The sequence below is a fragment of the Trachurus japonicus genome, chromosome 19 (genome assembly GCF_045865225.1).
Source record: "Trachurus japonicus isolate A0001 chromosome 19, Traja_1.0".
NCBI classification, from domain to species: Eukaryota; Metazoa; Chordata; class Actinopteri; order Carangiformes; family Carangidae; genus Trachurus; species Trachurus japonicus.
This window is the reverse complement of record NC_140925.1, coordinates 8,029,444-8,050,180: the sequence shown is the minus strand read 5'-3', so window position 1 is coordinate 8,050,180 and position 20,737 is coordinate 8,029,444. Positions and strand designations below refer to the sequence as shown.

Sequence of the window (20,737 nt, the reverse complement as noted above, 5' to 3'; positions counted from 1 at the left end):
TGTCAAGACATTTCACTTAAAAGCACAAATTTCAACCTCATGGTGGAGCTATAGGGGAAAAGTGAGGGGACCATCAGTCTTAGATGGTTTTATCAGAGACGTTCTACTGCTTACATGACTTAAAGAGGAACTAAGCAGGCTATGTGGCTATGCTACACCTTAATTAAAAAGCTCCGGAGTAATTGTGATAGTTAACTACATGACTTGTGACTTGTTACGAGTGAGAATGGAGGCTCTCTGCCTTCCACCTGGCGTCTCATGGCTGAAAACCAGTTGCAACATCAGTGTAGTTGCCGCTCCGGTGTCCCAGCTCTCGTCTCTGTGGCACCGCGACACAAATGCACTCCGTAAGCCTGTAAGTAAGTGTACGTCGTAACATCGTATATGTTGTATCCACCGTTCCATGTATTGATTTTTTGCCGGTTTCGTTGTAACCAAATGCACATGGCCAGGACGAGGGTTAACAAAACAGCAGAAAAGTGACCAGACTTGCTTAGCTCCTCTTTAAAAGCTCAAAAAGAAATGTAAAATGATGCAAAAATTACAGGAAAATCGAAATAATACATCGTATAAGGCCGACCCAAAAAGACAGCAATAAATTAGTTGAACATTGATGTCAGTAAAACATCCTGTTAATATTTGTAAAAGTGGTTGCTGTGTTTAATCCTATCGTTTGGACTGTTGAATCATGTTTTAGGCCTGGAGACATAATTAACCTCTCTTGGCATTCCTATTAAGTGAGATTTAGTGTAAGTGTATTAGATGCATTTTTGGTTCCTGAGTTGGTAACAGCTTGGTTTGAAAGGCTCTGCATAGACATATATTAGTCTGATATAATGTTACGTGTGGGGGAGATATAACTGACCCATCTTGTCACTTCTGGTGATATATAGATTTACTAAAATAGGCCGGGGCTCATCCCGTGGAAATGTATTATACAAGCTTGTTAAATAAAATCTATTATGTGTGTCACTCCCGACATAATGAACTTGAATGATAAGAAATCCACCTGTATTTATTGACACTTGGAAATTCATCTGCCACTCAACTACAATGACGTCCCTATCCGTTAATCTGGAATGACCTTTCGTGTTATCGCTCCAGACGCAGAGGCTGAAACCTCAGTTTACTCTTCACTGGGTAAACACTTTAGAAATGGCTTCACCTGCTGAAATCCCCTCTGCAGAAAAGGTGCAGTCATGGGATTTATTATTTGAATGGAAATTATTAAACCTGGGAAGAAAAAGCCAACAAACATAGGGGTGCATATTTTAGCCAGGTGGAAATATATTGAGGCTGCAAAAAAAGTGCTGTCCTGAATATATTTAGGTGCGCCTCGGGTGCGTTTGTATTTTTGATAGATGTGCGTTTGTGGCCGCCATTATTGTTATGAATTGTCTAGGACCGAGCTGCACTAAAACACATGGTCTGAACAAACACAGTCATATCACTTATGTTCAGTAACAATAGATGTAATAATACAAGGTGCACAGGTTCAACCTGGCATTGATGTATTTCTTGCTGTAGGCCACAAATCACTCACTGTTGAAACAGCGGGGCAAGTATTGTACAATTAGGCCAGGGAGTTACAATAACTACGAGGACATGCTCTTGCCTGAGGAGATTCAGCCTCTCTTACCGTCTTGTGGATGTTTGATGTAAATGTCTGACAGGACGGGCACCTGTTCGTCTTTGGCCCGACTGTCCCAGAGCTGCATACAGAGGAGCCGGGAGAGCCGAGCCTCGTGTCTCTGTGTTAGCGGTCAGAGCGGGAGGGAGGTGTCAAGGGCACGCTTGGAAAGGGACTCTGGTCCCGTCTGTGTACAAGCTGTATTTAGTATGTGTGGCATGTGGCGGATGTATTTGTTTGTGTGTGTGTGTATGTGTAGGAGAGAGACAGAGACTGTTAATTTGTTGAGTTGGCAGGATAATGGATACACACTCCAAAGTCATATTGAAATGACCTTAATCAAGCAAATCGCAGAGCAGGGATAGGACGAGAGCTAAAGCGCTAATAGCTTTTTTCTCAGTTGAAAGAACCCGACAGAATCTCATTTATGCGTGATGTAGTCCTTCCTAAAGCCATAACGTGACATCTCAATGTGGCTCGCTGTTTTACTGTAATATCCCGCTGCCATTGCAGGAGATTAGCATTATCAGCAGCCACAACAACCCAATTTGTTCTCATTGCCATGGCAGACGGGGGGAATTAAATGTAATCAGCCAGCTAGCATATTTAACTTAGCTACCCCTGTGAGCTGTCTCATTCAGATCCCTGCGGCATTTCAACTGGGATGGTTATCATCATTATCTTCTCTTAACCATGCTGCTGGTTTCTGAACTCATGTGTCTGACAGTTGTAAAAAAAAGAGCTGTGGAGCTTCAATGAACTTGTAACTGGAGCCTAATTAATTTAAATAGCGGGTGTAGCATGTTAAAAATGTGGAAACTGCACAAAAAAAAAGAAAGAATACTCATAGCACAAACAGACAGTGGTAAAATTATATTGTAATCACAATTTTTTGGAGGTTTGCTGAACATGCATGCTGACAGTGCATCACACCATGCTCGAATGGTTGCACAGCTTTTCAGTACAAACAAAAATCTTCATGCTGACTTTTTTGGTCACTGAACAGATCAGTGCGGTGACAGGAAAACGCTGGTGTTATTTTGTATTTTTCTCATTGTCAGCGAATGCCATAAAAAAACAACAGTACATCAGTCTGCCTCTCAATACTTTGTTACTTCTCCACCTTCTGCAGCGCTCAGCTCCAAACCACTGGTCTCTACTACATTAATCTTTAGAAACAGGCCACAAATATACTTACCAGTGCAGCTTTGTGGAGTGTATTTCTTCGGGACTATTTTCAGCGGTGCATTAATACACATTTAGTGCTGGGAATTACTTACTGTGGTGTTTGTCAGCCAGGTTGCAGACCTCTGAATCACAGCCCTCATCCCTGATTTGTTCAGACATGCACATGCTGTAGCCTATATTGTAGGTCCAGTATTGTGGTCATTGATGATCATTCAAAGTAGGGAGAGAAACTGATTAACAATTGATTACTTTGTAGACTAGCAAGTCGAGTCCAGGAAAATAGCGTCAGGAAAATTGCCAGAACAATGGATGGATGAGATGTAAATCAACTTTTCCTATAATATTTTTTGGATTGTCATGACAAGTGTTCACTGAAATGAACAATGTAAATGCAGGATGGACTTTGGAATAAAGAAATTCTTTATTCCAAAGTCCATCCTGCATTTACATTGTTCATTTTCATTTTCATTGTTCATTAGGTTCTGAACCAATTTCAGCCAAGCTAATTTCATCAAGCTTTTTGTGAATTTCATTATTGTTTCGACAACATTAGCCTCAAAAGTGCAGGAAAAGTTGTGAGTTCAACATTCAACTTTTTCTCTTTACTTGCCAAGAGCATCAGTAAACAACTGCAATGTTAACTCTTGTCTATATTACATATTTTCATCTGCTTAAGTTAGCATGCTAACCAATTTACCCCGGCCCACCTTGTCATTTTCTGATACCGAGTCACTGTAGCCTACTACAGTATCTGCCATTGTAGTTGCCGCTCAGAGGGTGAATTATAACTTCTTTTGTAAACACAACAATGTCAGAGAGAGCTCTTGTCAAATGACAATCACCATCAGCTGTTCCTGGCTAGTAAACACACTCAGTGGTAGAGAGAACATGCAGACAGCCCCTTTAATGATAAAATAGCACACCTCATTATGTATTCCGTGTCTTGAGATTAAGACTACAGCTATGCTACTACTACTGGAATACTAATAACAGCCGAGTAATGAAGTCGATTTACACTACAAGCTCCAACAACAAGGCTTTAATAGCAGCACTGGGATAATACATGAAAATACACAATACATACATGATGCTTTACTTTTACAGTTCATGTTTGTTTCTCCCACATTTTCCTTTGATTAAATTACATTGTATAAAGTGAAGAAGATGTAAATGCGCTCCTTGAAATGTCTTTTTAATCCCTGAATATTTCACCATCATTCACAACTCTGTGATAACCACTTTATGAAGATAGCTTGTATTTTAAGTAGCGAAACATGCGAGGCTTGTTTTATTCTCCAGGGACACAAAGTCAGTTTGTTAGAGTCTATTGGAGTGGAATTTATTTTCTAAGCCTCCACCACATTCGGTATTGATTTAAGTTTCCTGACTTAGATACATATGCCAACAACAAACAAGATTTAAGCTTATTCGCCTATTTATGTATGGTGATAAGTTTTTGTGCTTGCAGATCAATATTGATGAGTCTAGGTACTATAGTGAAAGTTAGAAACGAAAATTGGCATCAGGTATTTATTTATTTTTTTGTCTCTGTGGAGCCAAATTGTTCAGCTTGTCTTATTATGGGTTTTTTTCTGCTAATATTGTATGCAGAAGCAGCATGGCTCAGCACAATAAAGGGGGCCTGTATAAGCTGCGAGCTCCCTGGGGCATCTCTGTGGAGCTCAACCTGAAGGCTGGCCTCTTCTCTTTCTGCTTCTTTGTTTTGCAAATGGGGGGGTTGCGGCGGCAGCAGCAGCAGCGGCGGCGGTATGGGGGGGCGTAACATGCTGCAGAGACTCAAACGTTCCAGGGTTCTGCTTGGCTCAGCAGCGGGGTCCAACAGAATCCATTTTTCTGCATCCGCTCCGTCCTCCTCCTTCTCCTCCTCCTCTCCAATTACTGCATCTCTCAGAGCATGCGATGCCTCGACTCAACTATGGAGTCTGCTACAGGAAAGTGAGCCTGGTTACTGTTTCATGTGCCGCTTCATCAGGGATTTGGAGACCACAGCTAAAGGGCTCCTGAGAATGGGAAAAGGTTCATTTCTGTGATGCAACTTCTTGAAATCTAGTCTAATTAGCCGGTGGCAGCAGCTCCAAAAAAAGCCTCTCATCAGAAGGTCTTAATGTTTTAAGACTCTTGTCTCAGGTTAAAAAGAGCCTCTTTTATTTCGACTTCACATTAACCTGCCTTGTGACTTGATTCATAAATGTTGGTTTGTTAAATCATCTGCATAGGCAAGACCCACGCCTTCCCCATTCAGCCTGATTGTTTTTGCATTTCAGTGCGATGCGAATGTTTCAGATGGATGAACGCTTGACAGTTGGCTACTTCGTGGCTCAGGAAAAGAGAGACGTGCCCTTCAGTGTGCAGAGATGGCTGCAGATTGTGCTCGGTACTGTACTGCATTGCAGGCAGGCGTCTTACCTTGTGAAACAACATGCGTCCTTTGCCTGCAGGCCCCTGAGCAATCCAGCTCAGATGATCAATTTGATCCAGCTCTGTGTTGCTGGGCTGCGACTTAATCCCATAATACTCTAGTGTTTTGTTGCAATCGAAACACCCCCATTTTTCTCTGTGGGTTTTTTAAAATTTTTATCTTTGGAGTGTGATGAGAATTCTTATGCTTTCATATATACACACCATGTAATCACACTTAAACAGTCTGTAACACAACCACAGATCATGTTAATGTCTGTCAGAGTGAAGATGGTGCAGAAATATTGGACCTGTCACGCTCCGGTAAGAGTAAACGGAGGAATTGTTTGCATGGGAGCTGTATGAGTTGGATTGTAGAGATGTGAAAATATATCCTTAATTACTTCTGTGTGATTTCTGCCTCATCTGCAAAGTGAAAGTGCAGTGTTTTGCCGCTGTATTAAGCCGGCGAACCCCGGCCGAAAGACACACAGTGTCATTTTGGAACACTAATGCATTTCTAAGTGGTTCAATCTGTGGTGGGTCTGCGCCATTAGTGTCTCTCCCATTTCTCCGTCGTTTTCAAAGGCGGCGGGGTACAAACAGAGTAAGACATTACCTCCACCACTCAGGCCCCAGCATGCTGAATCGGGGTGCCATAATGACCCAGCAAAGGCAAGATGGACTCCCGCTGCTCCCTGGTAACTACAGAGAGACGGAGGGTGGAATGTAGATTCACGACAACCTCTGCCTGTGTGCCCTTTTGTGGCAATTTAAAGCAAGGGAGACGTAGCTAATTCGGCTACATTAATCAGGCGAAACACATCGCAGTGCAAATGGCGACCGTGGGGAGCGATGATCTGACAGTGTCCTGCCAGTCTGAGGGGCAGATACACCTCGGTGATCTGATAGGATGACACGGCCACGGCCCAGAGCAGAGCAATCAGCTGAGGAAAGCCTCTCGCAGGTCTCCATTCATTACAGACATGACCCGGATCACCAGTCCATCCATCAGCCTGGGTTTATCCAGTCACCGCCAGAGTAAATGACTTCACGAAGCTGGCTGGCTATAACAACTGGAGGAAATGCTGCAAGATGGCCAGCTCATCATTTAACCTCTAACTTGTATCATTGCTTGCTTAAGTCATATCTTTACTGCAAATATCATCTTCAGAATATCAATAAGGGCTATTGCGGAGGATGAAGCACACAGTTATTGCCTTGACAGAGAGGGATTTCACATGGGAACCAGAGCCTCTGAACTTGAGCTCTTGAAATGTGTCTGAGTCCTAGAGTGTGGGTTTTTGAAGCTATTTTCAACACTTCCCAAAAAAAAGAAGAAGACCATAAAAGATAAACATGTCAATGGGTAGCCAGTTTTTTTTTTTTTTTAAGAACACATCACGCCTGACTTTGTTAAATCACTAGTTTGTGCCAGTTTAAATTGATTGCCTTGCTGAAAAAGCTGAATGCAATCAAATTTTGCAGGCTCACTTGAAGCTGGTTTGTACAGTCACATAGCCTACATGTGGTTGCATGCAACAGATTTGTTCAAGAATTGAAAATGCTTCTGTCAAACAGGCCACGAAGGTTTGACAGCCTGTTTGTGGATTGCTTGTAACAGATGTGCTATGAAAAGAGTCTGGTACGGCCTGGCTGAAATCTGTCATGTAGGAGGAGTAGTGAAAATCAATGCTCTGTCTTGATGGATTCATCTTGGACCCAGTAATTCAGGGGATAGAAATGAGCTTCTACACCTCCGAACTGAGGAGATTCAACATACAAATAATGATAAAATCGTTATAAATGGACAAATTGTTATAAATGGACAAATTGTTATAAATGCCACTATTGGATCTCGAAGCCTCAGCGATAAACAAATCGCAGTACTTGTTTATCCAGTGACCTAAATTTCCACCAGATTTCACTAAGATCTGTCGACATATTGGGAAAAACTCTTTTCTTTGATGTTGCCTTTGCACTGATTAAACAAATATTTAACATGTTAATCAGAAGTTAAGGGAGGTTAAAGAAGCTCTTTGTCAGTTTTGTAGCTATCGTTAGATCAGCTCTTGCCACTGTTTAAAAAACCTTTTACTCAGCAATTCTTTGTTTTTTTCAACCAAAGTTAGGAAGCATATTGTTATCTCTCATCTCTATCACATCTCTTGAAGTTAGCATTTTAGCCAGCTAGCTCCAGCTTCATTACATTTTCCAATAGTGAAGCCTTCAGTCTGTCAGTCAGTCTGGAGATGTTTTCCTTGGAGGATGTATCATAATTTCTTGTCTTGTAAATGTAAAGATGACTGAAGCGCTTGTCATGTGACAATCACCAAAGCCTGCTCCCAGCAAAAAACCATAGTTAGCAGCGAGGAAATGTAGGCTACAAATACTCCCTTTAACTTGACTTTATCAGGTGTTAATCCATAGCCTACACACCACCTCCTCCAAAGCTCACTAATTTATATCTCTTTTATTTAATCTGTACAAAGCCGAACAATTTGTCTTTTGAACAGGGTCAGTCAGGCTAGATATGTTTCCCCTATTTCCAGTCTTTGTGCTAAGCTAAGCTACAGTCATGAGAATGGTATGGAGCTTTTCTTCTAAAAAGCATACGTACATACATCCCAAAATGTCTCTCTGTTCCTTTAAGACAGAAAAACCTCATAATTGGAACAGGCTGTACAGTACGGTGTTTTCAGATAGAAATCAGTCACCAACAAAATACGATCTTTCTGACTTAGATAAGGAAATATGATGTTCTGTGGTCAGAGAGGAGCTTATCTGTCTTCCAGCCGCAGATGAGATAATAGATAACCTATATAATAAAATATGTGTGTGAGTGTGTGTGTGTGTGTGTGTGTGTGTTACGGAGGTGTTGTGGTCTGGAACATAATTTCCAATGTTTCCAGTGCTTTCCTCACAGCACGCAAGGGTCGAGGGTATATATGTATAGGCCTACATCTGTGTATATGTGTGTGTGTGTGTGTGTAAGTTTAGGATGGGCTGTATGTGTGCAAGCGTCCTTTTAGCACCCAGACTGTACCGACCCTGTCACATTACAGGGACAGATGAGCTGCAGTGATGGAGGGAGAAGGGCTGCGTGCACGTGATGGATCATTGCAGCAGGGCGAGGAGATGCAGATTTTCACCGTGACATTTCTTTTACTCGGGGAGCATTTCTCCAGCGAGCTGAAGTGAGGTCGTGCTCCGGCAGCTCTCAGTTTGAACACTCTCAGCCCGTGAGTTTCTCCCCTCAACATTACAGCTTGAGGTTTTTATTTCCAGTCTCTCCTCCATGGAGACGGATACTCCCTTCATTTCTAGACTTCCACTTAGTTTGTATTCCACGTCGGAGGTGCCAAGGATGCAAAGCGTCGCTTGTGAATTGCTCTTGACCTCTAACACTTAAGCTGTGGATAAACACGTGTAAACAGTACAGATGGCTCAACAGTACTTTTTCAGAAACAAATTACACAACACTGAGTGTCTGCTAATACTGATACTAATCCAGTGCTCATCTTTTTCTTCTTCCCCTGCTTAGCGCTTCATTAGCTGCCATCCCCAGTACAAATGTGATGCATATATTTTAAGAAATCACATAAATTAATCTTGAAATGACTCACACATAGGTGTTCAAGCTCTAAACATATTTTCTCCAGCTGTTTGAGCAGATATGAGAGCACCAACTCAGAGGAGAAATGTTGGTTTGGCGGTGAGAGTAACAAGGTTTTGTATTAAGACGTTTTCAGATGTGGATAGCGGCTGGTCATCCATCAAAATAAACCGCATGATTTTCCCGACCTGTTAGCTTTGCTTTGTTGCTGTCTGCAGGGAGTTTCTGACACTTCCACAGACACCTCCCGACAATGTGTTCCAGCAAAACTTTTCTTGTTGACACATTTATTTCTTATTTTCCCTAACCACAGTCTCTCTCTCTGTCTCAGTTATAATGTAGAAGTCAGATATAGATGCCGTTGCAGGCTCAAATTTAAATGTTATCACAAGGCAAAATCTGCGGTTTTGCAGCACTGTTCTGTTGATGTTCTTGTCTAAACTTGATCTCTCTAATGTTTTATTTTATCGGATTTCTTTCTTCTATTTTTTTTTATCCAATCCAGGTTTTTTTCTTTACCGCTGCAGTATCAGCGGTGGACGGCTCCTCTCTTTTCGCTGCAGAACAGAGAGATGTAGAAGGTTTGGTCTACTGCCATCAGGCTTTTGAATAAGCACCTTGTTAACCTTGTGTTTAAAGGTGCTACAAATAAAAGAAAAAAGAAAAAAGAAAGAAATCTTCTGCAAATGGTTGGTAGATGAACTGCCAAACAAATGAATTTCCCTTTGGGGATTAATAAAGTAATTTGTATCTTAGCACTTCAGCATTACTGGCTAATTCAAATACACAAACAGTATACCAATGTCCTGACTAAAAAAACTGTTTATGAATCCAAAGTTCACTTCACCCTCGTGGCTGTCACGCCGAGCTGTGATGCACGTGAGCATTTTGTTGTCACTTCGGTGTGCACATGGGTGACATTGTGGTTTTTGGGGTTGTTTGGAGTGGGGGTAGGGGGGGGTGAACGGAGGTATTTATGTCAGCGAGCAGACAGAGTTCGGTCGAGGTGAGATAGACGTTAACTCAGAGGAGCGCAGTCAGGCTTGTGGCCAAACGCTGTCAGCCTAATACCAGCGAGCGGCCCGGGAGGAGCGGTCGCAGCATCTGGATAGTCAAGCTCCATTAGCCTCCTGGCTCTGTTTTACACCGGCTGCATTACAGCCTTGTTGACAAATGGCAGAAGAGGTGGTGTGTGTGATATGAATCACCTAACTCAGGGGACCTCCACCATGAATATCATACCCCCTCGCTCCCTGATCTTTCCCACCTATCCCTCCCTCCCTCCCTTCCTTGTCTGGGCCTCGCTGCTGTGAACTGTAGCAGCAGCCTTGCTGGGATTCAGTGAGACAGCACTAGTTCTCAACCTTGGTGAAGGACTAAATGGAGCCCCAGCTTGGTGTCCTTGCTGTCACACTGCTGCTGGGAGAAGATAAGCACTCCAGGCTTTAGGACACGCTGTAGGGCCGCCTTGGGTCCCTGCAGCTCTGTGAGCCAAGGAGCTGCAGAAGCACCGCGAATAACGAATTTGCGGATCGTTACATCTGAGGCATGTAATGGCTGCAACCTTTAGTGCACTGGCAGTGTTTACATTTCATAGGGTATATTTCAAATGTCTTCTTCCTCTTCTTTATTGCAGACATCCAGTTGATTCTTGGGATTTTTTTCTTCTTTTTAGATAAAAAACCGTGATATTGCCTCACACGTATGAAGCATCTGGACATTTTATTGCTACAGAGAAAATATTTACCTCCAAGAAACAGTCTCTGAGGTGAAATCTAGAGTCCTGCCTCGGCCTAGTGATGAATTCCGACTTTAGCCTTTTAAAGCCAAGCGCTGGCATTTTTGGCTTGTCCTTGTGTGGCCTGTAAATTGCTCATAGTGATATATTAAGATGCTGTCACCGGACTGTTAAGTAGACAGGTATGGCTGTGTGTGTATATGTGTGTGTGTAAGAGAATTAGGTTTATTTACTGGGTTGAGTTGGTGAAATAAACCATGCAGGGCTATATTTCTCTCAAACACACCGGAGCATTGAATGATGGCACACACGGGGAGAGGCTGTGTGGTGGGTATTGATGTGTAATGCCCTTGGACCGAAGCCAAGACGGTGAAATGGAATGAAAGGAAAGTAGTCACTCTCCTGTTAACTCAAGGTTGTACTTTACAGGAGCTATATCTGTCTGTGTTGTCAGTGCTACGCTTAGTAAATGCGCTCTCTGTGTCTGCTGCTGCAACTATAAAAAAACGTCTAAATCACATCTGCCTGTTGACTTTGAAGATTCCCACCAATTTGCCTGTATTTTTCCGAGGCCGATGTGGTATGTCATGGCTCATCTGCAACTTGTGAGCTACTGTAGTGTGGGAGCCTGGCGTTTGGCACTCGCTTGTAAATACAGCCGGAGAATATGGGCCCTTAGTGATCGGGACCCCTGCCAGCTCATAGAAAATGGCAGCTGATCATCCTCGGTTAATAAGCGCCCATAATCCTCTGTGACTGTCTTATGTTGTCCCCCGAGAGGAGCGAGACTGAGGCATGTATTTGCAATCAGCGTGCATTAAGGGCTGACAGTTTAACTGCTGCCATAACTGCAATAAACCAACCCACTGTTTGCATGCTGAATGGAAGCAAAATGAAAACTGTGAAGTGTTTTTTTATGTTGGTTTTTTTCATCTCTAACAATGGCTCTCCCTGTTTTTCTCCCCCCACTGCTGCTTGTCATTGCCACAGGAAGTCGAGGTTAGTGTTGCTTTTTTTGTTGTTGTTGTTGTGTACAAAGCACTGTCTGTTTTTATTTTGACGTCCCTGTCACGCTGTAGGTGTCACCTGCCACATGAGTAAGAGCTCATCTTGTTGAAAGAACACACAATGCAATACAACAACTTATAAGGACAAAAAAGAATTAGAAACAATAATGTGAAACAACAGAACATGTGGTGTAGCTGATCAATGTGTTGCAAGTGTATTCTTTATTTTAGACACGCAACTATCAATTCATTGTGGAAAAACAAGTGTAAACACAAAAACTATGATTTCAACTCCTCACCCCTGTGCACAGTATTTAAGATGCCTTCGGCTATACTTGTTCGGCTTAACTTTGAGAGCTCAGTCTTCCTGTCCCCTGAGCAGAATAAGACCAAGCTAAACTGAACAGACCTGATCCTCGGGGTCCTCTCTGGGCCTTGTGCCGAGTAGTAACCGCTTTATAGTTGATCCTCTCGGTCCTGACACAGAGAGAAATGGGTCAGAATGGATACAGCAGAGGGAGGCTGCATTTTTATTATCGTTCCAGCGCAGTGCCGCCGGGGACACAATCTAAAAAAACCAGAGTTAGTTTGCAAATATTCCCCCTTGCAAGACCGTGGGAGCCGAGATGGTCCAAATTCTTTTATGAGATACATTTAAGCTTTCAGGGCCGTGCTGTGGTTGATTAGCCTACCTGATGTTAGAAGATGCATTACAGCAACCACAACAGGAATGAAAAGGAATATAACACCTGTGGCATTAATGTCAAAAGTAAAGGTTCAAAGTGTTAACTGATGAAATGACGAATAAATGTCAAGAAGCTGACAGGTCAATTTTAGCTGTGGAAACAGCAATGGACAAAATCAAAAGTCGAGCTCCTCTTACTTGTTGTTCTGGTGCTTTTGACTTTATGACATCTGCTCTCATCACCAAATTGAGTTTCCTCAGGTGTCACAGACTAAAACTCTAAGGTTAAAAGCTCCAGAATGAGCAACTAAGTTAAAGCAGAAGTAAGCGATCTGGTCGTTTTCGCTAATGCTGCGTTCGAGGCAGGCTTTTGAAATCGTAAATTACAGCTTCAAGTCACAACTTACGACTTTGTAGCGTTCCAGGCAACCCACTCGTGTTTTTCCGACCTGTTTTACCTGTGAAAGTCACTATAACGGCCACTCGTAACTTCCGACCCGTGAACTCGTACCAGATCGAACTGATACAACTTCACAGGACGGAAAAACACGAGTCTACGAGTTTCCTTGAACGCACCATAACAGTCCTCGTCCCTACGCCGCCACATTCACGGCGTCCCTTGGCTGCACACACAGCCCTTCATGCCGTTCTCTCTCCTCATTGGATAAAAACTGTAGGATACGATAAATGTTTTCTCCTCGGCTCAGAGCAGAGCAGAGTGACTGACAGACCCGTGTTTCAGTCCAAACACTCTATGTAAGTGATTGCTGTCGGAAGATATAACTATTTAAGACTTATATTAACACAAATATATCACTTACTTCTGCTTTAACTTGAGTTTATTTTGTGAACAATATATAACTGTTCTAGCTCCATATGATTCAACTGAATAATTCAACATGTTGCAATGCAGCTGTTTCAGTGCCAAGAAGTAGATGACTGATACCACTTTTAATGTCTGCATGCTGAATGTGTAGCTGGAGCATTTGGTTAGCTTAGCTAAGCATAAACAGTGGAAATTGGGAAACAGCTAGCCTATAAAGTAGCAATACCTGCCTCATATCTATCAATATCTACAATTTATATCTCTTTCGTCTAATAATCCCAGCATTAAAAAAAACAAATTAACGCCTCCTCAATGTCTTTCTGTTTTATCTCATTTATACAGGCTTTGTTGGGAAAATCTTAACCAAAATCTTAACCGAAATCAAACAAAGAAGTAAAATTACGTATTGGTTTAGTTAATAAGGAAGTGAATTCAACTATCTGTATGTGTATTGTCCTGAAAAAAGTCCTATACATCCACCACGTATAGTCATAAAAGATATCACAAAGATAGAAAGCACAAATGAATGTCATCAGCAAAAGAGTGAAATTTTATAGGGAAGTTTTTCATTTGATTCGATAATTAGTGGCTGTTCATTCCCCTGGTTACAATTTTATTTTTAAATGATTATTATCCAGCTTGCACTGAACTGTAATAATATATAAATCAATCAAATGTTCAACATACATTTTATATTGAGTGAAATTGTCACATAAATTAATAGAATTAATTGGATTAATCGTTTTGTGTGTTATCATAATTCACTTTTAGCCCAGTTGCTACGTGTTAACTGCATTTAATGTTATTCATGATACGTTTTAAAGATTCTGTATTATTTCCCGTCTGTAATTTTCCTTTCGTCTAATTATTTAAGCTCTTCTGAATCATTCTCATAATGACTGAAAAATCATTTAGCATTAGAGAGAAAGCATGCCTTCTCTACTGTAGCAGCTAACATGAAATATTAAGTGAATTAATGCAAATATATTTCCTTTACAGGATGACTACATCAAAAACATCGAGGAGAACACGGGTTCGGATGAAAGTAAGTCAGAGAGAAATATTTTATCTGATCAGATTTTCCCGCAGACATATATTTGATGGTGGGTGTGCGGCCTCATTTGATGTTTGGTTGTGTTTTCTTGCATATGCAAAGCTGGTTTTGACAGTATTGACTTGTGCAATAAATGCTAGACTCTGTCTGCCTCTATACATCAGCTCCAGGCAAATAGATAGCATATAGGTGCATGTTGTTGGGGTGTGGATTCTTTTAATTGCAGCAGTTGTCTCCGGTCATCCAGCCTGCTGTCGTGAGCACAGGTCTGAGGTGTCAGCGCGTATGGAGGGTGAGAAGGCAGTTGTGATTCAGGAAAGGGGAGGCTGTGCCCTCAGTCAGATCCATTAGTTTGAAAAGCCTGCTATAATTGCCTTTGTTGCTGAGGGCTCAAGTCAGAACTCCCACCAGGCTCCATTTACCTCCATAGGGTCTGTTCCTAGTCAACAAGACGGAAAAAAAGAAAGAAAATCAGCTGTGGAGGAGCAGTGACTGACTGTGTGACTAACATTGAACAGTTCTGTTTCATCTCAGTCAAGTGGTCTGTCTGTATTCAACGGATATGAAAAACGATACGAGAGCACTTAGAGGGATCATACATCTGTAAATGTTTCATCATCTTTGAAATTTTTCATGTTAAATAATCAGATTACCCAAGTCATAAAAAAGCAATTGAGTTACATTGAGTCACGCATTTGAAAAATCCAACATCAATGTGTCTATGGTGCACTTGTAATATGTAGTTCCCAATGAATGTTTCACCAAACATGCTGCAGTGCAAACGGGCCGCGATTGAAGTTTAAAGCAAGTCTAATCAATATTTTTATGTTCACACTGGATCACAAGACTACTTTTGTTTGAAGGGGGGGTTGCCTGACATGATGAAACCACAGAGAGTTATGATCCAGCTCTACAGAGCATTTAAAAGTCCTGCAGGTGATTGTTTTGGTTGTCTATTCCCCACACATGACCAGTGTTGGTTCACTCTCCCTGCTCTCTACGGCTTTGCTTTAGCTACAACAGGCAGAGCCACAGTGTTTCTGAATATATGCACTCTATTTTTAGCTACATTATTGTAGCTAAAAATAGAGTGCATATATTCAGAAACACTCCTAATTAACGTCATATCTTTAATAGCTGATAATAAGTCAGTGTCGGCTTATAAATGGTGTATATTCACTCCTCAAACAGTATGTTTAAAGAGTTGTAATTAACACTTTCAATAGCATCAGGTGTTAAAAACATTTATTTGCATCTGGATGGTGAGGAGAAAAACGCAGCCACTGTTAATACAACTATGAATAAATAAAAGTATTAAGTAGTATAAATAGGCCAAGAAACAGTTGTGAAGAAAAAAATGAATTTGTGATATGATATGGTTGAATTCCAGCTGCAGGCTTTTGTAGGATAATAAACCGATGGTCCATGAAGATACAGAGTTGTGAAATCTGTGAAGTATTTTACTGCAGAGCCATATTTGATAAATCATAAATGCAGTTCCTATTAAAATGAAAACATCCACTGTATCCGTCCCTTATCAATTATTTCAGGTAAATAGAAAAATCAGACGGAGAAAAACTAAAAGCAGGTTGTGCGGCATCAGTTTGGCCTGCAGGCTTGTTATGTTGCTATGACTCGCTCATGTTGGCAGATATTAAGATAACTCCGTGGTGCATCAGGTTGAGCTGCAGTTCAGCTTAAACCGGTGGTTTACTGTACTCTTCATACGTGTTGCAGCCAATTCAACTAAGCTTCAGGGGCAACCAGTGTGTGTTGGTGCTGCAGGGTGAGTCTGGGAGGTCAGGACCGCAGCTTCATCGCCTCACTTTAAAGTCATCAAAGACTTTGCCTCAGAGGAGGAAGATGTGAGAGGAAGCAGCTCCAGATGTTATCCCACTCATCTGCTTTTTTTTTTTTTTTTACAACAGGGGGAATAACTAATGTAATCTGAAGAAAACGCCTCATTTGCTGTGGTGTGGGCGATGTTCATTTGAATACCATTGATTTCATCCCCATCACGGCTCCCACTGGGACTAATTCCGCAGACCTAATTGATCAAGGTCCTCTTAATTGCAAATTCAACAAGACAAGCGGAGGCAGCGGGCAAGGTGTACCTGCAAGCTGCAGACAGAACAAAAGAGGTAACGGGAGAGTTCAGAGAAGAGACACCTCCGCAGAGTCTGCTCTCTGTTTCAAAACAATACAGAGACCATGCACTGCAGTGACTCAACAGAGGAGCTGTCATGTGTGACCTTGACATCCTTTATTTGTGCTGATGAATTACACTTCTTTTGTGTTTCGAGAATTTTTTACTAATTAGATTATAATCACCCTGAATCTGATTATGCGTCCATTTGTACAATAACTTCAGGAAACCATTCAGACGTGCTGTTTCAGGATTAGAGGTGAACACGTGTGTTGTATCCTCTCTAATTGCAAGTACCGGTAAATACTTTTATATCTCCATTGGAGTTGAATAAAAGCTGCGGGCTGCTTTAACTCGCCGGCCACCAATTAAGTCGAAGGCTATAAAAGAGTCTTCTTAGATGACAGTAATGACAGTAATTGCAAATCCAGTTGAAACTAATTTACTTAAAGCTGTCAGATGGGTCCATCTCTCCCGTGCTTTTTAATATTTATCAGAGCTAAATCTTTTTCAGTTTCAGATGGGCGCTACTACTTCTTGGCAGCCCATTAACAGGTCTTTTGCAGATTCTTTTTTTTCTTTTGTGCAGACCCACTGAAGTACTTTATTAAATACATGCTCTGACAATCTGGATGAAAGACAAATGGTAGATGATTGAGGATGCTGTCCAGCTTCAAGACGTCACTCTAAGCAGAGAATTCAGATGTGACCACCACAGACTCGACAGGGACGGAGCTGATAGATTACTGGAAAGCAGCCACGCTTTGATGTGTTTTTGATCACCAAAAAAACTCCGGGAGATTGGACGCAGGCTCGGTGCAGTCACATTGCCTTTGTTGACATGATTACAAGAGGATTTAGAGCCCATAATGGCCCCCTTATAGGCCCCGGTCCTGCACTGAATTCTCAATGCAGCGCCGTTGCGAACAACAGCCAGGAGAGCAGGCGAGGTGAAAAACACACTTGATCTTTAATGCAAATTAAATCTTGTGTTTGGATTCCATTTTCAATATGTAGGAGTTGTACAAGAATACCATATGAGGGATGTGCTTGGGTTTAAGCTGTTGCTTGGAGGCAGACTTGAAGTGAGGGTGCTTATGAATGCTGAACATAGAGGGAATGAGAGAGCTGCACAGCAGCATCTGAAGCTGTACTGAAGACACCGAGCTGTGTTTCTATGGGAACATATAGTACAGCAAAGCAATCTTGTCTTACTTAACATGATGAAAAAAATATCTAAGGTTAAGACCTGAACTACATGAAGTGAGGCGTGAATACAAAATACTTTATGTTTCTTGGATTACTTCATGAATATCAATAGAGGACATGGCTGTTTGGCTTTAAACTCCTATAATCAACATTTTTTTATATGTATGGTATGAATGGAATGAAGAGAAAAAACCCCATTTATCTTGCCATACGAATTAGGTGGTTATGTACACCGTTGCCCATAAAGTTGGAATACAATATATATATTTTCTACCTCTTCTCATGAAATGATTGTGACAATGTGATTTATTCTTGATACTGTATATAAAGTCCTATCTCTTATCAAAACTTTATTGATCAATCTCTTCCAAACCTTTGCAAACTGTGTATTCAGACTTTGGGGGTATTAAACAATAGGATTTGTTTCATTTTTTTCCCCAACCTTTTTCAGTTCAACAGAAACATTCGAGGGGATTTCATGGATAAGAATGTCCAATATTACTCTTTCAATGTCACACAATCACTAATATTGAGTATGGCCACCCCTGATAACGCATCAATGTGTCAAGACGTTGTGGCATACTGTCCACAAGCATGAATTTGTGGTTTACTGGGACTCAGTATGTGATCATTGCACCTGGTCAAAGTAGTAATTATTGATATGTATAGATAGGAACGAAAAGAGGAGTGTGTCTGAAAACAAAACCATTCAAACTTTATGGGCAATGGTGTATATTGTTATGTTTACAGTGACTTTCTGCTGCCTCAAATGGTCAAATCACATAATATGGCTTCAAGAAAACTTTCTACAACTCCAAATCAATTCTTTTCCACAGGTCATTTAGATGAGCCTGAAAATGTTGTTTATTTGTCTTTTGGTCTTCCAGTTTTTCTTTAATAGAACACAAATGCTTTATTGGCACGGCCTTTTCTAGTCAGATTACACCTGGATTAAATTGAACCAGCAAATTCTGAAGTCATAAGGTCATAAGGTTCATCTCACTCCCCACTTCTGTACAGCTCAAGCGTTAACATCCCCCTTCGAGAATGAAAAATCCAGCTCGTATGTACGATCGCCTATAACCTTGTGTGTTTTAATGCAGATGGTGATTCAGACGGAGATTAAAAATGTATTATTATTAAAATAACATGAGCAGGATTACAGAGACTTGGTGGAGTTTAGTTCTCTGGGAGCTCTCTGGATTTATTTGACTCTTCCTCCAATGTAGGTTTCACAGCACAGCACAGCCTGTAGCGTTGGTTTCCTGTGAGTGCTCCGCTGCTGCTCACCACCAGTTAAAAAACAATAAAACTCCACAAATGAAAGCGAGAATATAGTTTACGGGATATTACACTGAAAAACACAGAGTTTGGTTCCTTGCCCCCATAAAAGTTTATGGTCCGTGACTGGAACCTGTGTTAAACCTGCCATTGAAATATACAGTGACAGTCTCTGAAAGATCAACCAGAAGAAAGCCTGCAGAAAACCTCAGTGATGAGTTTCACTAAAGAGAGAACTGATGTGATCCATTGAAGCATGCTACAGAAAATACGAGATGTCTTTACCTTCTTTGTTGTCAAGAAAATAATCAAAATGATGCGTCGGGTTTGATTTCTGGGAGGTTTTATGTCCTAAATCAAAAGCGAAGTTGGAGACAAATGTGCCGTCAGCCGTGGAGTCTGGATATTGTTCAGCCGTGGGGGGTTAAATCATGACAGAGCAGAATACCTGTTGGAGCAGATGAAGTGAATAAAAGTCAAGTGGTCACAAAATCTTTTATATGGAATGACTGTTTCAAGTTTATGAGCTATCAGCACTGGCAGAATCCAGCTATCTGTCTTTGAGCTGCTCTGCACAGCCTAAATGCTACGTCTGGTATTTTTTATGAGTTTCTCCAACACTGAGAAGTTGCTCCTAGATAAACGGATTTGTAATTCAATTACAATAGACGGATAATGTAATAAAAAAAACCATCCGCATATTACAGATACTCATTTCTTTTCTTTTTGACTATTCATGAGTCGTCGCCTTTGATATGGAGGCTGCTAGTTTATTTCTATGCTAATACAACTGAAGTCCTGCTCTACTTCACTCCCAGTTTCTGGTGTTTCCATTCAACAGCATGTCTCATTGCTCTGTAGTTGTTCAGTAGCCCTGACAAACTATGTAACAAAACAGATCAGATTGAAGCCAAAAGATACAGTATAACTGTGCAAAGGCTGAACAGTTGTCTGAATGTATTATTTTTTTTTAATGAATAATTGGATGGAAATGACATGTCAAATTCAAATTTGCTCAAATTTAACAAAAAACTGTTGAAACATGAAAAAATCTTCAAATATCCAATGATCCTGCTTTCCCATCCATCCATCCATCCATCCATCCATCCATCCATCCATCCATCCATCCATCCATCCATCCATCCATCTCGGCTTCCTCCTGCTCCTTATATATACACACTATAATGTGTTACTTATTTTATATGACTTTTTTTTCCTCTCTTTTTTTAAAAATCTTTTTTTAATATGTTCGAAATAAAGACTAATCAATCAATCAATCAATCAATCAATCAATCAATCAATCAATCAATCAATCAATCAATCAATCAATCCATCCATCCATCCATCCATCCATCCATCCATCCATCCATCCATCCATCCATCCATCCATCCATCCATCCATCCATCCATCCATCCATCCATCCATCCATCCATCCATCCATCCATCCATCCATCCATCCAGAGGAACCTGGTGAACCCATTGAAAGACCTTAATCCCAGAACCTTCTTGTTTTGAGGCAGCAGTGTTTGTCATAAAATCATACATACTTTTTTTGCACAGCTATATCCAAGCACCCGTATATGCAGCTATACAGCATGTCTCCAATTATATTCTTTCCATAACATATTGTTGAATCACTCTTTTTGCCAAAGGCCAATCAGTTGTTTGTATCCGAACTAAAATGAAAACTAAAGAACAAACAAACAAAACCAAGTTTTAAAATACCAAGCCCCATTTGTATTCTGTGTCATCTCCTTTACCCGAACCTGAGAAAAAAGATCAAGATGTTCTATCTTCAAACATGTTTTTTTTTCTTATCTCCTGTCTGCCCGGATTAAACCCAGCTGCTTCGCTCTGCTCCTCTTCCATAAAGTGTTTTATAAGTCTGCCGTGCACGCCGCGTGTCTGTGCGCGGGAAGAGTTTCAGAGCTCTGAGAG

The 20,737-nt window shown here is 41.1% G+C and overlaps 1 protein-coding gene across 5 annotated transcripts in view; it reads left to right on the top strand.

The window, feature by feature from the left end:
• LOC146967320 (testican-2) overlaps positions 1-20,737 on the top strand; it is a 42,122-nt gene that overhangs the window by 7,992 nt on the left and 13,393 nt on the right. For 4 of the 5 annotated variants that reach the window (XM_085761196.1, XM_085761198.1, XM_085761197.1 and 1 more), the window contains exon 2: positions 14,108-14,153. In XM_085761196.1, coding sequence (XP_085617322.1) covers positions 14,108-14,153 — 46 coding nt within the window. Of the gene's footprint in view, positions 1-11,483; positions 11,590-14,107; positions 14,154-20,737 lie in introns of those variants that run through there. The other variant, XM_085761199.1, reaches the window with a different exon arrangement.